At 55.0% G+C, this 13071-nt stretch overlaps 1 protein-coding gene across 2 annotated transcripts in view; it reads left to right on the plus strand.

The window, feature by feature from the left end:
* Positions 1–9689, plus strand: part of PDGFRB (platelet derived growth factor receptor beta) — a 77513-nt gene extending 67824 nt beyond the window's left edge. For both annotated transcript variants that reach the window (XM_038772264.1, XM_038772263.1), the window contains exons 19-24: positions 393–515; positions 2647–2758; positions 3081–3180; positions 4070–4175; positions 5015–5253; positions 6770–9689. In XM_038772264.1, coding sequence (XP_038628192.1) covers positions 393–515; positions 2647–2758; positions 3081–3180; positions 4070–4175; positions 5015–5253; positions 6770–6920 — 831 coding nt within the window. In that variant the 3' untranslated portion in view covers positions 6921–9689. The remainder of the gene's footprint in view (positions 1–392; positions 516–2646; positions 2759–3080; positions 3181–4069; positions 4176–5014; positions 5254–6769) is intronic.
* Positions 9690–13071: the final 3382 nt, after the last annotated feature.

Here is a 13071-nt window from a genome sequence, read left to right on the forward strand (position 1 = left end):
TAGTACAGTGCTCTGCACACAGTGGGTGCTCAATAAATACGATTGAATGAACTCCCACCCCATCCTTCTTCTCTCTCCTGAGGTGTGAGTTCCAGGGGCAATGGGCACCACAGCCTCTTCCCTGCCCACTCCCCGCAACTATAATAATAATAATAATAATAATAATAATAATGGCATTTGTTAAGCGCTTACTATGTGCAAAACACTGTTCTAAGCACTGGGGAGGTTACAAGGTGATCAGGGTGTCCCACAGGGGGCTCAGTCTTAATCCCCATTTTACAGATGAGGGAACTGAGGCCCAGAGAAGTTAAGTGACTTGCCCAAAGGGACCAGATCCCCTAGCTGTGCTGTCCTCTCCATGCCCCGAACCTGACCCACCCTCTCTGTCTCAGTGCGTCCACCGAGATCTGGCTGCCAGAAACGTGCTGATCTGCGAGGGAAAACTGGTCAAGATCTGTGACTTTGGCCTGGCTCGGGACATCATGAGAGACTCCAACTACATCTCCAAGGGCAGCGTGAGTCACTTGTCTGCCCCCGCCTCCCGCCCCTCACCCCCTCACTGTGCCCCTCCCTGCTCCCTGCAACGTGACTCTGCTCATGTCTGATATGACGGTGATGGACTCCTTCACTGGAGTGGCCCTGGCCTTTTAGCTCATCTTCCTGGGCCAAGATTAGGGCCAGTAGACCCAGCCACAGGCTATGTGAATGCAAGGACTGGGTCTCTCTGCCCTCCAATGTTCGACTGAAACTCCAACCCCTGGAGGCTAGTTATTTATTATAAGAGAATAGCAGAGGGAGGAACTCCAAATACTACAAATACAACTGATTGATAGATTGATCAACTACATCTGGCCAGAGACTTAGATACCCCAGGCCCAGCCCAGAGTAGCCCAGAGAACTACTAGGAGGGGCTTGCCATCAAACCTAAAAAATAACCCCCCAAACCCAAGCCAACCATATCATCTTATTTTTCCATTACTCAGGATGAGGGAGAGGAAGTAGGGTTGGCCTCATTTATAGGCGGAAAGAGTGAGACCCCAACAGGGCAGATGTGGCCCGGGACCCCAACAGTCAGGAGCACAGCCAGGCTGGACCTTGTGGCCACATCCTTCTCCAACCGTGGCTTCCCATCCGGAAAGGCCAGGCCCGCTAAGGCTAAGGGATGGCTTTGGCCCTCAGACCAGTTGAGACCACTCCCTGGTTGTCTCTCAGCTGTGGCTGCCTGGGGAAAGAGTCCTGAATGAGCCAAGCCGAGTCCTCTTGTTGGCTGGTTCAGGACCCGGGGGACCCCACCCCGTCTGGACAACTTGGCAGCTGGGTACAGAGCCTGGGCAACTTTGTAATGCCTCATTTCTGAGCAGTAGCCCCAGGTGTTCTGAGACTACCAGTCTTGGCATCCTCCAGGGCAACCCTACATGGGCGATGTGGTTGTATCGGTGGCCTGACGTCTTTGTTCCCATGGGGCATGCGGTCGCATCGCTTCTGGGGCCAACGCTAGTTAGGCTGGTACCAAGGTCATGTAGAGCTGTAGCTGAGTGGGCTGACAGCCTATCCCTGGGACTTATTGCCAGCCCCATGGGCACCAAGCTGTGGAGAGGCCCCTGACCTGGAGGAGCCTTCGGTCTAATGGACAGACAGGCAGACCAGATGGGTAGTCAGATTGATGAACACAAACCCAAGGGGCCGAAGCATAAAGCCCGTGATCATCCAGGAGGGCACAGATGACCAAAAATTGGGTAGAAGTCTGCCCCTGGGGGAGCCGGCTAAGGCTGGGGCTTTCCAATTGGCCTTTGGATACTGGTGTCCCAGACAAACAGGAAGCGAAACCTGGTTCCAGGGCAACGTCCACCCGGGGTGACTTCTGCCAGTTGGTTGCACAAGAGTTGCCCCTCTTCGCATGCAACCCAGCTGCAGAAGAGACCATTCTGAGTCAGGGGTATAGGAGGCAGAGGTGCACTCATCTGGAAGCTGACATCGCTTTCATCTCCTGGCGCCCCAACAACTGGGATCCATCCAGGCAGAGGCCAGGGCCAGGCTTTGGGGTGCGGATGGCAGGGGGAGGTTAACTCCAGCCCTGAAGTCCCCTTAATCTGGTTGGAAGCTGGCTGGCTGTGGACCTCTGGAGAAATTGCCCGGGGAGGCTCCCTCCAGCAGGGCAGGGAGGCTACAAAGGCGGAGGGAGAGCTGGCCTCTCTGCGGGTGGTGAGAAGGAGAGAGGGCCCAGCATCCCGCAAGTCAACAACTTTTGCTGAATCCCAGCTGGGGGGTAGAGCTCTCACCTGTGGGGCATAACAGGGGAAAGGCAGGATGCAGCCCTCAAGGAGTTTACAATTTAATGGAGTCAGGACAGTTTCAGAGACATGAATAAACCCAGAGCCCTAAAATCACAAGCAGCACAGACATGATAACTGGCTAGCTTCCCATCAACCTTAGGGAGGAGTTGACGGCGGGTCAGACACCCACCCATCTCCCTCTCGCTCCTGGGTTGAGAGGCGAGCCGGGCTGAAAGAGGAATTCCACCTCAGAGCCTCAGGTTGGATTCCCCGCCTCCCAGGATTATAGACCAAGGAGTAGGGGGAGTCAGGGGCTGGGGGGAGTTTCAGCCTGAAGGTCACCCATCCGTACCCACTTTCCCTCCCTCCCCAGACCTTCCTGCCCCTGAAGTGGATGGCCCCTGAGAGTATCTTCAACAATCTCTACACTACCCTGAGTGACGTATGGTCCTTTGGCATCCTCCTCTGGGAGATCTTCACCTTGGGTGAGTGTTCCACTCTCTCCCTCCCTCTTCCCCTGGGAAAACATCCCGTCCCCTCATCTTCCCCCTCCCAGAGGGGTCACGTGCCCTACAGTCCCTATATCTTAGGTGAGCGGCCCCTACTCCCAGGTCTCCGCCAGCCCTCCCTAGACCAAGTCCTCCATTCTCACAGATCCTGCTATGTGCAGAGCACTGTACTGAGCGCTTGGGAGAGTCCCTGGGCAGTTGTCCCCAGGAGATGGGACCTCCCCGGGATGGGCTGGGTGTTTGGATTGGGTCTCGAGTGTGGCCCTGCCTGCATAACTCCGACTGGTGACTCCTACAGGTGGCACACCCTACCCTGAACTGCCCATGAACGAGCAGTTCTACACGGCCATCAAGCGCGGTTACCGCATGTCCAAGCCCTCTCACGCTTCCGACGAGATGTGAGTATGACCTGCAGGGCTCTGGGCCCTCCTCCTTTCCTTGGTCCTCTTCCTCCTCTATCTTTTCCTTCTCCTCTTCCTTCTTCTCTTCCTCTTCCCTCTCCTTTCTCTTTTTTTAATGGTATTTGTTAAGGGCTTACTATGTGCCAGGCACTGTACTAAGTGTCACGGAAGATACAAGATAATCGAATTGGACACAGTTCTTGTCCCACATGGGGTTTGTAGTCTTAATCCCCATTTTACTGAGGTAACTGAGACACAGAGAAGTTAAGGGATTTGCCCAAGATCATACAGTGGACAAGTGGCAGAGGCAGGATTAGAACCCAAGTCCTCTGGCTCCCAGGCCCATTCTCTTTCTATTAGACTCTGCTTCCTCTCCTTCCCCTCTTCCTTCTCCCTCCACTCTTCCCCATCTCCTGTTTCTCCACCTCTTCTTCCTCGTTCTCATCTTCCTCTCCCTTGCTGTGCCCCATGGCGGAAGAGTTTGCTCCCAGCTGCCCTTGACCCACACCGACCCTCCCTAACTAAGCCCTCTTTTCCTTTCCTTCAGCTCCCTTCTGCATTATTCTGACTTGTTTCCTTTATTCCCAGCACTTAGAACAGTGCTCCAGCGCTTAGAACAGTGCTATGCACATAGTAAGCGCTTAACAAATGCCATCATCATTATTATTATTATTATCCCCCCACCCAGCCCTACGACACTTATGTACATATCTGCAATTTATTTATATTAAGGTCTGCCTACCCCTCTAGACTGTAAACTTGTTGTGGGCAGAGACTTCTGTTATATTGCTATATTGTACTCTCCCAAGTGCTTAGTATAGTGCTCTGTACCCACTAAGCGCTCAATAAATACAATTGACTGGCTGACTCACTCCCATCTCCTCAGCTACGAGGTCATGCAGAAATGCTGGGAAGAGAAGTTTGAGATCCGACCTTCCTTTGCCCAGCTGGTGCTGCTGTTGGAAGGCCTCCTGGGAGAGGGCTACAAGAAGGTAAGCGCCCAGTAGACTGGACTCTACCAGAGCCCTACCCGGTTACCCTCACAGGGCAGGCCCACCCTCTCGCCCCAGCCCTGACTTCCCTCACAGTCAATGTCACAGCATTGGAGGCAGAAGAGTTGGGCTTTAAAACAACGGCCCTCCTCCTTGCCCCAAGGAGCCCCATGGCCTTGCAGATGGGGTGAGGTCCCATTTGGGTGGAAGTCAGGGAAGGAAGGGGCTACTGTTGTTCCCGACAAAGAACTCGAGGATTAATGTTGCCTCGATGTTTCCCTCATTTCACAGAGGAGTAAACTGAGGCCCCGAGAGGTAGAGATGGGAGTGAGACCAAGCCTCCAGGCTCACCCGCCCTGACCTAGCAGGCTTTCTTCCTAGTTGCTCAGCACGCCCCTCAGAGAGTCTGTGGTTCCCTCACACAAACCCAGACCTGTCCTACCTATAGAAAAACTCCATTGCCTCCTGCCCTCCACCCTCTCTCTCTCTCAGTTTAGCAGAGAGTGAACAACTCACCAACACTTCCAGGTCCCAGAAGATGTGAGCTGAACATGGCCCAGCCATTTTATTCCACTCAGGGCCGGTGTCAAGAGGGCCCCCTCCTCCTTCCTTCCTTTCTTCAGCAGAGCAACGCGCCTTCATTTTTGTGGCCAAAGGGCTCAATCCGCTTACCCCCCAGCGAGCTGAGGGATGGCCCTTTTGGGGGGGCTGGCTCCTATCCGATGCGGCCCCTGGCCACCACTCCTTGAGTGTGGACTGGAGCCTCTGGGAGTGGCTTGGCCGGCCATCCCCATCACCTGACACCCTCATCCTGTTCCCCTCTCTGCTGGCGGGAACAGAGATACCAGCAGGTGGATGAAGAGTTTCTGAGGAGCGAACACCCTGCCGTGCTCCGGACCCGCCCCCAGATACCCGGACTGGGCCGTCCCGGGGCCCCTCCGGACACCGGCTCGGTTCTCTACACGGACGTGCAGGGGAACGGGGGAGAGAACAACTACATCATCCCCCTGCCCGACCCCAAGCCTGAAAGTGGCAGCCACGACGACCTGCCCCCGGACGGCTCCCACAGCCTTGCCAGGTATGCCCGCTCCATGCCGGGCCCCTGGGGCTGGCTCAGCAGGTGCCAGGGGGGTGGGCGATGTGAAGTTGAGCAAGCCTTGGGAATAGCTCCTGGCCTACTACCCTGGGAGAGAAGGCAAGCAGGAGACAATGTTGATGTCATCCAGTCACTTCCAGTCAGGGGTGAGGACTGGCTAGCTGACTTAAAAACAAGCATGGCTTATTCCTTGCTTACCAGGCTGACTTAAAAAGAGGTAGTCAACCAGATGCCCTCTTTTAGGGCTGGACTGGCTCTGCAATTCTTATTGGAGAATCTGGTGTGAACACCTGAGAGTGATGATAATGGTATTTGTTAAGCGCTCATTACGCTCAGCTCACTACGCTGAGAAGCAGCGTGGGTCAGTGGAAAGAGCACGGGCTTTGGAGTCAGAAGCCATGGGTTCAAACCCCGGCTCCGCCAATTGTCAGCTGTGTGACTTTGGACAAATCACTTAACTTCTCTGTCTCAGTTCCCTCATCTGTAAAATGGGGATTAAGACTGTGAGCCCCCCATGGGACAACCTGATCTCCTTGTAACCTCGCCAGCGCTTAGAACAGTGCTTTGCACATAGTAAGCGCTTAATAAATGCCATCATTATTATTATTACATGACAAGCACTGTTCCAAATGCTGAGGTGGATACAAGCTGATCAGGTTGGACACAGTCCCTGTCCCAATGTGGCTCTCAGTCTTAATCCCCATTTTACAGATGAGGTAACGGAGGTACAGAGAAGTTAAGCGACTTGTCCAAGGTCACACTGCGGAAAGGGGAGTGGAGGAGAGGATGCTTCTCTATTTCCATCCTTTGTGCCACTAAGGAGCTCTGAGGGACTTCTTTCTTATTCCAAGCTCTAAACATCTGTCCACTGGGTTCCAGCTCTGCCCCCACCCTGTGCTCCCACAGGCTGGGAAGCTGAATGCCTGGTCAGGGAAACCAGATGTTCCCTGACATGTTTTCCAAAAAGGGACACAACATTTAGGCTCACTCCGACCCTCAACTTCACCAGTCTAAAAGGGCTAATAGAGAGAAATACCTGTTTTCCATCCTACTTAGGCTGGGAGCTCCATGTGGGACAGGGATTGTATCCATCCTGATTGATTTGTATCTACCCCAGCACTTAGAACTCTGCTTGATACATAGTAAGCGCTTAACAAATACCATATTAACAACCTTGACCAGCACACTCAAGGCTTTGGCTAGAAGGTGCTGCTGCCCCCTGGTCCGGTCAGCACTGAGCCCTGGTGGGTTCTGGGATCAAAGCCAGTAGACACACCCATCGATTTGACTCAAGGGCTTAAAGAACAACCCCTCTATTCAGCTTAAGGGGAGCTGGTGGGCCAACGGTTGCCGCAGGGGCCCCCTGACCTGGAAACAAGATGTCCACTTCTGCCAGATGGTCAGCCACGGTGGTCCCAAGGGGAGTGTTCTTCCTGGGGCCAGGGCAGAAGGAGCCCGGCCAAACCTTCTGCCTCACTGTCCCCCATTCCTCCCTCAGCTCCACCCTGAATGAGGTCAATACATCCTCCACCATTTCCTGCGACAGCCCTTTGGAGCCCCAGGAAGAGCTAGAGCCGGAACCGGAGGTGGAGGCGGCAGGCCAGCCGCAGCCCGGGCTACCGGCGGAGGTGGAGGACAGTTTCCTGTAGCTGGGCCTACGCTGGAGACCTTCCTCCAGGATAGACAGGGGTCCTGCCCCAGGGGCCCTCCCCACCCATGTCCCCCAAAACACCTGCCAGTCTGACTGTCCCCTCCAGCTTCTCTCCACCAGAGCTGTGTGGGCCCCCGGGTGCCCGGCCCCTTCTCCCCCTTTGCCGGGATGCCCTGCGCCAACATTGCTCTGCACGAGGCTGGGACCTCGCCTGCCCTTCTCATCCCACCCTCTCCCCCGAGAACTCTTCCTCCACTGAACCCCTGAGCCCAAGCCTGATCTGAGAGCCTCAGGGACCCTTGCGGGACTTGGGGTCAGGGGGAATCCAGATCCTGGCCCCCTGAAGCACCAGCCTCGTCGGCCTCAGCCGGTGGCCTCCTCTCACAGCCCCCTGGGAGCCCCGGCCAGTGCCCCCGAAGACCAGCCCCGCCTCCGGCTCTGGAGCAGCCATGCCAGGGTGGGTGAAGTAGAGAAGTGGTTTCTGGTGGGTTGGCTGTGGGGGCCCGAGTGTGCTACACCCTCTGGCTGACTCACTAGCCATGGCTCGATCCTCTGTCTCTCCTGGAGAGGAAGAGCTGGGGCGCCTCTCCCTCCCTCCCTATGCCACCCCAGCCTCCTCCCTCTTTCTGGGGAAAAAGGGGCAGGGGGATGTGTGCATAGCCTTCCTGCTGCGGCTCCCTGGCTTGACCCCGGGTCTGCACGGCAGATAAAAGCAAAGGGAACCTCTTGAAGATTGTGGCCTCTCCCCACTCCTGTGGAACCTCAAGAGGAACCCTAGATCCCCTGCTCCTTGCCTCTTATTTAGGCAGCCTGGGCTCTAGTCCTAAGGGTGCCAGGATCTGTCTCTGAGGGCCGCACAGCTGCCCTCCAGACAGAAACCTCCCAAGCCTGCAGGCTGCTGCCTCTCCTAGGCAGCGACCTGGGGAACTGGGTTTCTTTCTTGGCTATTCTGAAGGTCTCTCCCCTGGACCCTGGACTCAGCCCTCCCCTCTCTCCTCCCCCTCCCTCACTTTGGTCAGGGAGATCTTCCCTCTTCACTTGCACTTTTTTTTCTTCACCCCCCTACATTTCGCACCAGTCTGGGCTCTGCCTCGCACCTGGACTGCCCCCCACCTGGACTTCCCCCTCCCCGCTCCCTCTCTGCCCTTCCCGGCCTGCCAAAGGGGCGGCTCCACTGACGGTGCCCAAGCTTGGGGTACAGGACCCCCGCTCATCACCCACAGCTGGCTGACCGGACTGGTCTCTCAGCCTGAGGCAGGCAGTGACCAGTCAGGAGGGGAGAGGAGGGTGGTCTTGGGGAGTGGATGGGCGTGTGGGGGCATTTTTGCAGCTGAAACTAAATTGAGCAGCTCCCGTCCCTAGAGCCTGGCATGGACCCAAAGCACTGCAAAATGGCTGAGAAGTTGGGATGGATGAGGATGGAAAGGGGTAGAAATGACATGTCCATCCACACCCACCCCCCGGACCAAGTGTACCACTAGCGCTGCGGCTCCAAGTCCTGAGGAGGGGAGGAAGGTCCAGATGGTCTATAGGCGTAGCCCAGACAGCATTGCCCTGGTCCTGTCCTGACAAGCACAGGTCTCAGGTCCTGGGAGACCAGGCTTCCGGGCTAAGGGAGGGTCACAATTCGGGGGGAGGCTGAGCAGGGTCCACCCAGAGCCGACTGCAAACACTAACCCCAGCTAGCTGGCAGTCCTCCAGCCCTGATGGGAAATGAATGGCCCTGTCTGGCCCCCAGGGTGGCAGAAATCTCTGAAAGCAGAGTCAGTCTGAGGAAGTGACCCTTCCTATGTCCCCAAATGGGTTGTAAACTCATCCACGATGGTGTGGGCAGGAAACCAGTGAAGGGAGAGCTGGGGGAGCCAAAAGCAGGGAGAGATCTCCTTAGGGATTCCTTGGCAGCCTGGCAGGTCTAGAGTTAATATCCCCCTTCCTATTTCCCAAAAGCACCCCAGCCCACCCCTAGAGTTGAGGCTGCCATCCTGATGCCTACAGAGAACTCTTTCTTCTCTTACCTCTCCATCCCCCATCCCTGCCCTGTGAAGATCCTTTATTTCCTGTGTGCCTCCCCCTACCCTGACCAAAGCCAAACTGAAGGAAGTTTTCTAGCCAGGATGGTTCCTGGTAGCCCAACCCAAAACCCAGGGGGGTGAGGGTGAGGGCCCCGGTGGACCCCAGTGGGAAGTGGAAGCAGGGCACAGAGAAGCAGGGAGGCTGGCAAGGCCGAGATGGAGAGAGGGACCAATCTGGGATGTGGAAGAATTTCTGGAAAGGCCCTGCCTCCGGGAGGGGTGGACTCTGAAGGCCTGGTGGCTCCGGCCCTGGGCTTCTGGGAAAGGGACTAAAGCACTTGGGCTCCAAGCACATTGTCCAGGGGTCCTGACCTTATCTCCAGCCTCCCTCTGACCCTCCAGGAGGCCCTGGGAGCAGCAGACATAGGACTCTATCACACTGATTTGCTCCCTCTGACTCTTGGTTGGGGATCCCACAGCCAATAAAGGTCTCCGCACCCCAGACCCCACCCTTCTAGGCCCTGCTAACCAGTGCTGAGCCATTGGGTGGGAGGAGCTTGGGGCCCGAACTGAGTTGTATGACACTAAGGTACCAAAGATGTACAGTTATCCTAGGTTTACAAATGTATTTTTAGGACTCACGTTAATTCACATTTATACAACCGAGATATTATTTTTTACGCTGTAAACTTCATATATGTGTACTATTTTTTTTTAAAGGGAAAGATTTTAAAATTAAACGTGTCTCTTTTTATCCCCTGCCTTGCCTCCTCCTCAGCCCCCCACCTCCACCCCTCCTCCCCTGGGGATTGCAGGAGGCAGGCGGGATCAGGAACGGCAGGGTCTGGAATGCCAAAGTGGCTTAGGCTCATTCTGGGCTGAGCTTAGGGATGAAGCCCGCTTCAGTGGCCCGCTTCCTGCCTCCTGCTCCAAGAGAAGGGGTCTCTTCACAGCCCCCTCCCACTCTCTTCCATTCAATCAATCATATCGAGTGCTTACTGTGTGCAGAGCACTGTACTAAGTGCTTGGGAGAGTATAATATAACAGAATTGATAGACACATTCCCTGCCTACAGCGAGCTTACACTCCAAGAGGAATGCTCCATTACAGGCAGGATTGGGTAAGAAGAGGCCACTTCCCCACATTTATTCATTCTGTCGTTTGACTGTATTTTGTAAGCACATACTGCGTGCAGAGTAGAGTACTAAGCATTTGGGAGAGTACAATATAACAGTAAACAGACACACTCCCTGCCCACAATGAGCTTACAGTCTAGACAGTTTGGGGCAAAGATAGCAGAGATCCCATCCTTTTCTGCCCTTTGTGGCATACGGGGAAGGTCTTCTCCCCTCCCCTGGGTCCCACAACCCATCCCTTTGGTGACTGTGCCCTGGCTCCTTCTGACCCCACTGGATTGCCCCCCATTCCCCACCTGCCTGTCCCCTGCCCACCAGGGCTTGTGGTTCCAGCTTAAGTGTCAGCCCGGTCAGTCTGTTGGGATGAAACCTCAACCTGCAGTAGCCAGGCTGTCTTTGCCAAGTGGAATGGCAGCCAGCAAGGCGATTAAGGAGAGGCAGAGCCTCCTCCTCCTCTTGGCCCTGCCCCAGTTAACCCTGCTAAGCTGGGAAGGCATAAGGGGAGCGGTCAGCAGAAGGCCTTTCTGCTGCACCTCGTCCCCAGGGCCCCAGCAGAAGCGGGCAGCCCGACGAAGGAAGTAACCAGAGCTGGCCACCGCCCATTGCTCTCCATCCTTACGTGAGTAGGTTGGGGCATGGGAGGAACCCCAAGCTCCTAGACCCCCCAGAATTTCACCAGGAGGCCGCCTGGGGAAGAGGGAAAACTGAAGGGATGCGGCGGGGCTGGGCGGCGGGGGCGTGAGGAGGGAGAGAACAAGAAGTAGATTGCGGGGAGAGGGGTTAAGGTGAGCCACAGAGAGACATGGAAGGGAATTGCGGTGGTTATTTTTGTCGAGCTGTGCAGGTATGGTGGGGCAAGTTTCCAGTGGGGGTAGCCTCCTGGGTGGCCCTGGAGGGTGAATCTGCACGTCTATATCCATAGCAGAGCTGATCCCAGAGGCCCACCAGCCTCCCTCCTCCAGGCAGCGCGGCCAACGGTCGCCCACTGAGGGCTGGCGGGGGATGTGATCACCCAGCCAGACTGGGGAAGTGGGACGTGATGCCAGGACGTGACGCTGGGCCTGCTGCAGTGCCACCAGGGATGCCTGTGTTCTTTGTGGCAGATGGAGAGAGAGCCCCGGCTTCCCTCCCTGCCAGCCCAGGAGAACCCCAGCGGCAGCGCAGGGCCAGCGTGGAGCTGAGGGCTTGGGGGAGACGCGGGCAGCTGGATGGGCTTCTGAACCTCAGCCTCCAGGGTCTGTAAGGTGGTGGGGTCGGCGGGAGGGGAGATCCCAGACTAAACTCGAGGTGGTACTTCAGGACAAGGGCCTGGACGGTCCTCTAGACTGTAAGCTCGCCGTGGGCAGGGAATGTAACTGTGTCCATTTATTTTCGTATTGCACTCTCCCAAGCACTTAGTACAGTGCTCTGCTTCTAGTAAGCGCTCAATAAATATGGCAGAATGAATGGACCCCGGGCCCACCAAGCTAAGTCTAAGGCTCAGACTGGCCCCCACAACTGCAAGCGCTTAGTACAGTGCTCTGTCCACAGTAAGTGTTCAATAAATACGATTGAATGAACTGCAGGAGAGTTCATAAATACGATTGAATGAACTGACGTTTCTTAGGGCCCACCCCAACCTGGGGGCAATATAAGTGGAGTGGGGCTTAAGAAACAATTTCAGATCACTTGAAATGTGAAATGAGTTGGGATCTCTGAGGGGCTGGGTTAGGAAATATCCAATCCAGAGGTAATAATAATAATAACTGTGGTATTTTTTAAACATTTATTCTGTGCCAGGCACTGTACTAAGTGAGACTGTAAGCTCGTTGTGGGCAGGGAATGTGTCTGTTTAATGTTGTACTCTCCCAGGTGCTTAGTACAGTACTCTGTACACAGTAAACACTCAATAAATACGATTAATTGATTGGGGTGGATACAAGCGAATCAGGTTGAACACAGTCATTGTCCCATATGGGGCTCACAGTCTTAACCCCCATTTTACAGATGAGATAACTGAGCCACAGAGAAGTGAAGTGACTTGGCCAAGGACACACAGCAAATAAGTGGGAGTCAGAATTTGAACCCAAGTCCTTCTGACTCCAAGGCCTGTACTTTATCCACTATGCCATGCTGCTTCTCAGCATAATAATAATAATTATGGTATTTGTTAATACCTGGCACTGTTCTAACTGCTGGGATAGCTACAGGGTAATCAGGTTGTCCCATGTGGGGCTCACACTTTTAATCCCCATTTTACAGATGAGTTAACTGAAGCCCAGAGAATAATAATAACAATAATAATGGCATTTATTAAGCGCTTACTATGAGCAAAGCACTGTTCTAAATGCTGGGGAAATTACAAAGTGATCAGGTTGTCCCATGGGGGGCTCACAGTCCTAATCCCCATTTTACAGATGAGGTAACTGAGGCCCAGAGAAGTTAAGTGACTTCATTCAATCATATTTATTGAGCGCTTACTGTGTGCAGAACACTGTACTAAGCGCTTGGGAAGTACAAGTTGGCAACATATAGAGTCGGTCCCTACCCAACAGTGGGTTCACAGTCTAGAATTGCCCAAAGTCACACAGCTGATAATTGGCGGAGCCGGCATTTGAACCCATGACCTCTGACTCCAAAGCCCGTGCTCTTTCCACTCCCCAAGGTTACCCCTGCCAATCCCTGGCACAAATTAAACAGAGGTGGGGGGGCCCTTCAATGACTCCAGTGGAGCCTGGGCCAGTGTCAATGCCAGAGGGGTCAGCAGACGGGGGTACGTGCTGAGCGGGAACCGCAAGTGACTGTGGTCACCTAAGGAACCCCACCTGGGGGGTGGCCCGCAGCAGGGCCTTGGCAGAGTGATGGTCGGGACGAGGACAGAGCCGTGGGGAGACCCAATCTGAGAACCCTGAGCTCTGACCACAGCCTCCCAGGGGGTGGGGAGCAGCTGCATTTGAGGGGGTGTGATGACTCTGCAGAGATGCCACGGGGAAAGGGAATTTTCCTGAGAACGGGAGGTATT

Source organism: Tachyglossus aculeatus, chromosome X1 (genome assembly GCF_015852505.1).
Source record: "Tachyglossus aculeatus isolate mTacAcu1 chromosome X1, mTacAcu1.pri, whole genome shotgun sequence".
NCBI lineage: Eukaryota > Metazoa > Chordata > Mammalia > Monotremata > Tachyglossidae > Tachyglossus > Tachyglossus aculeatus.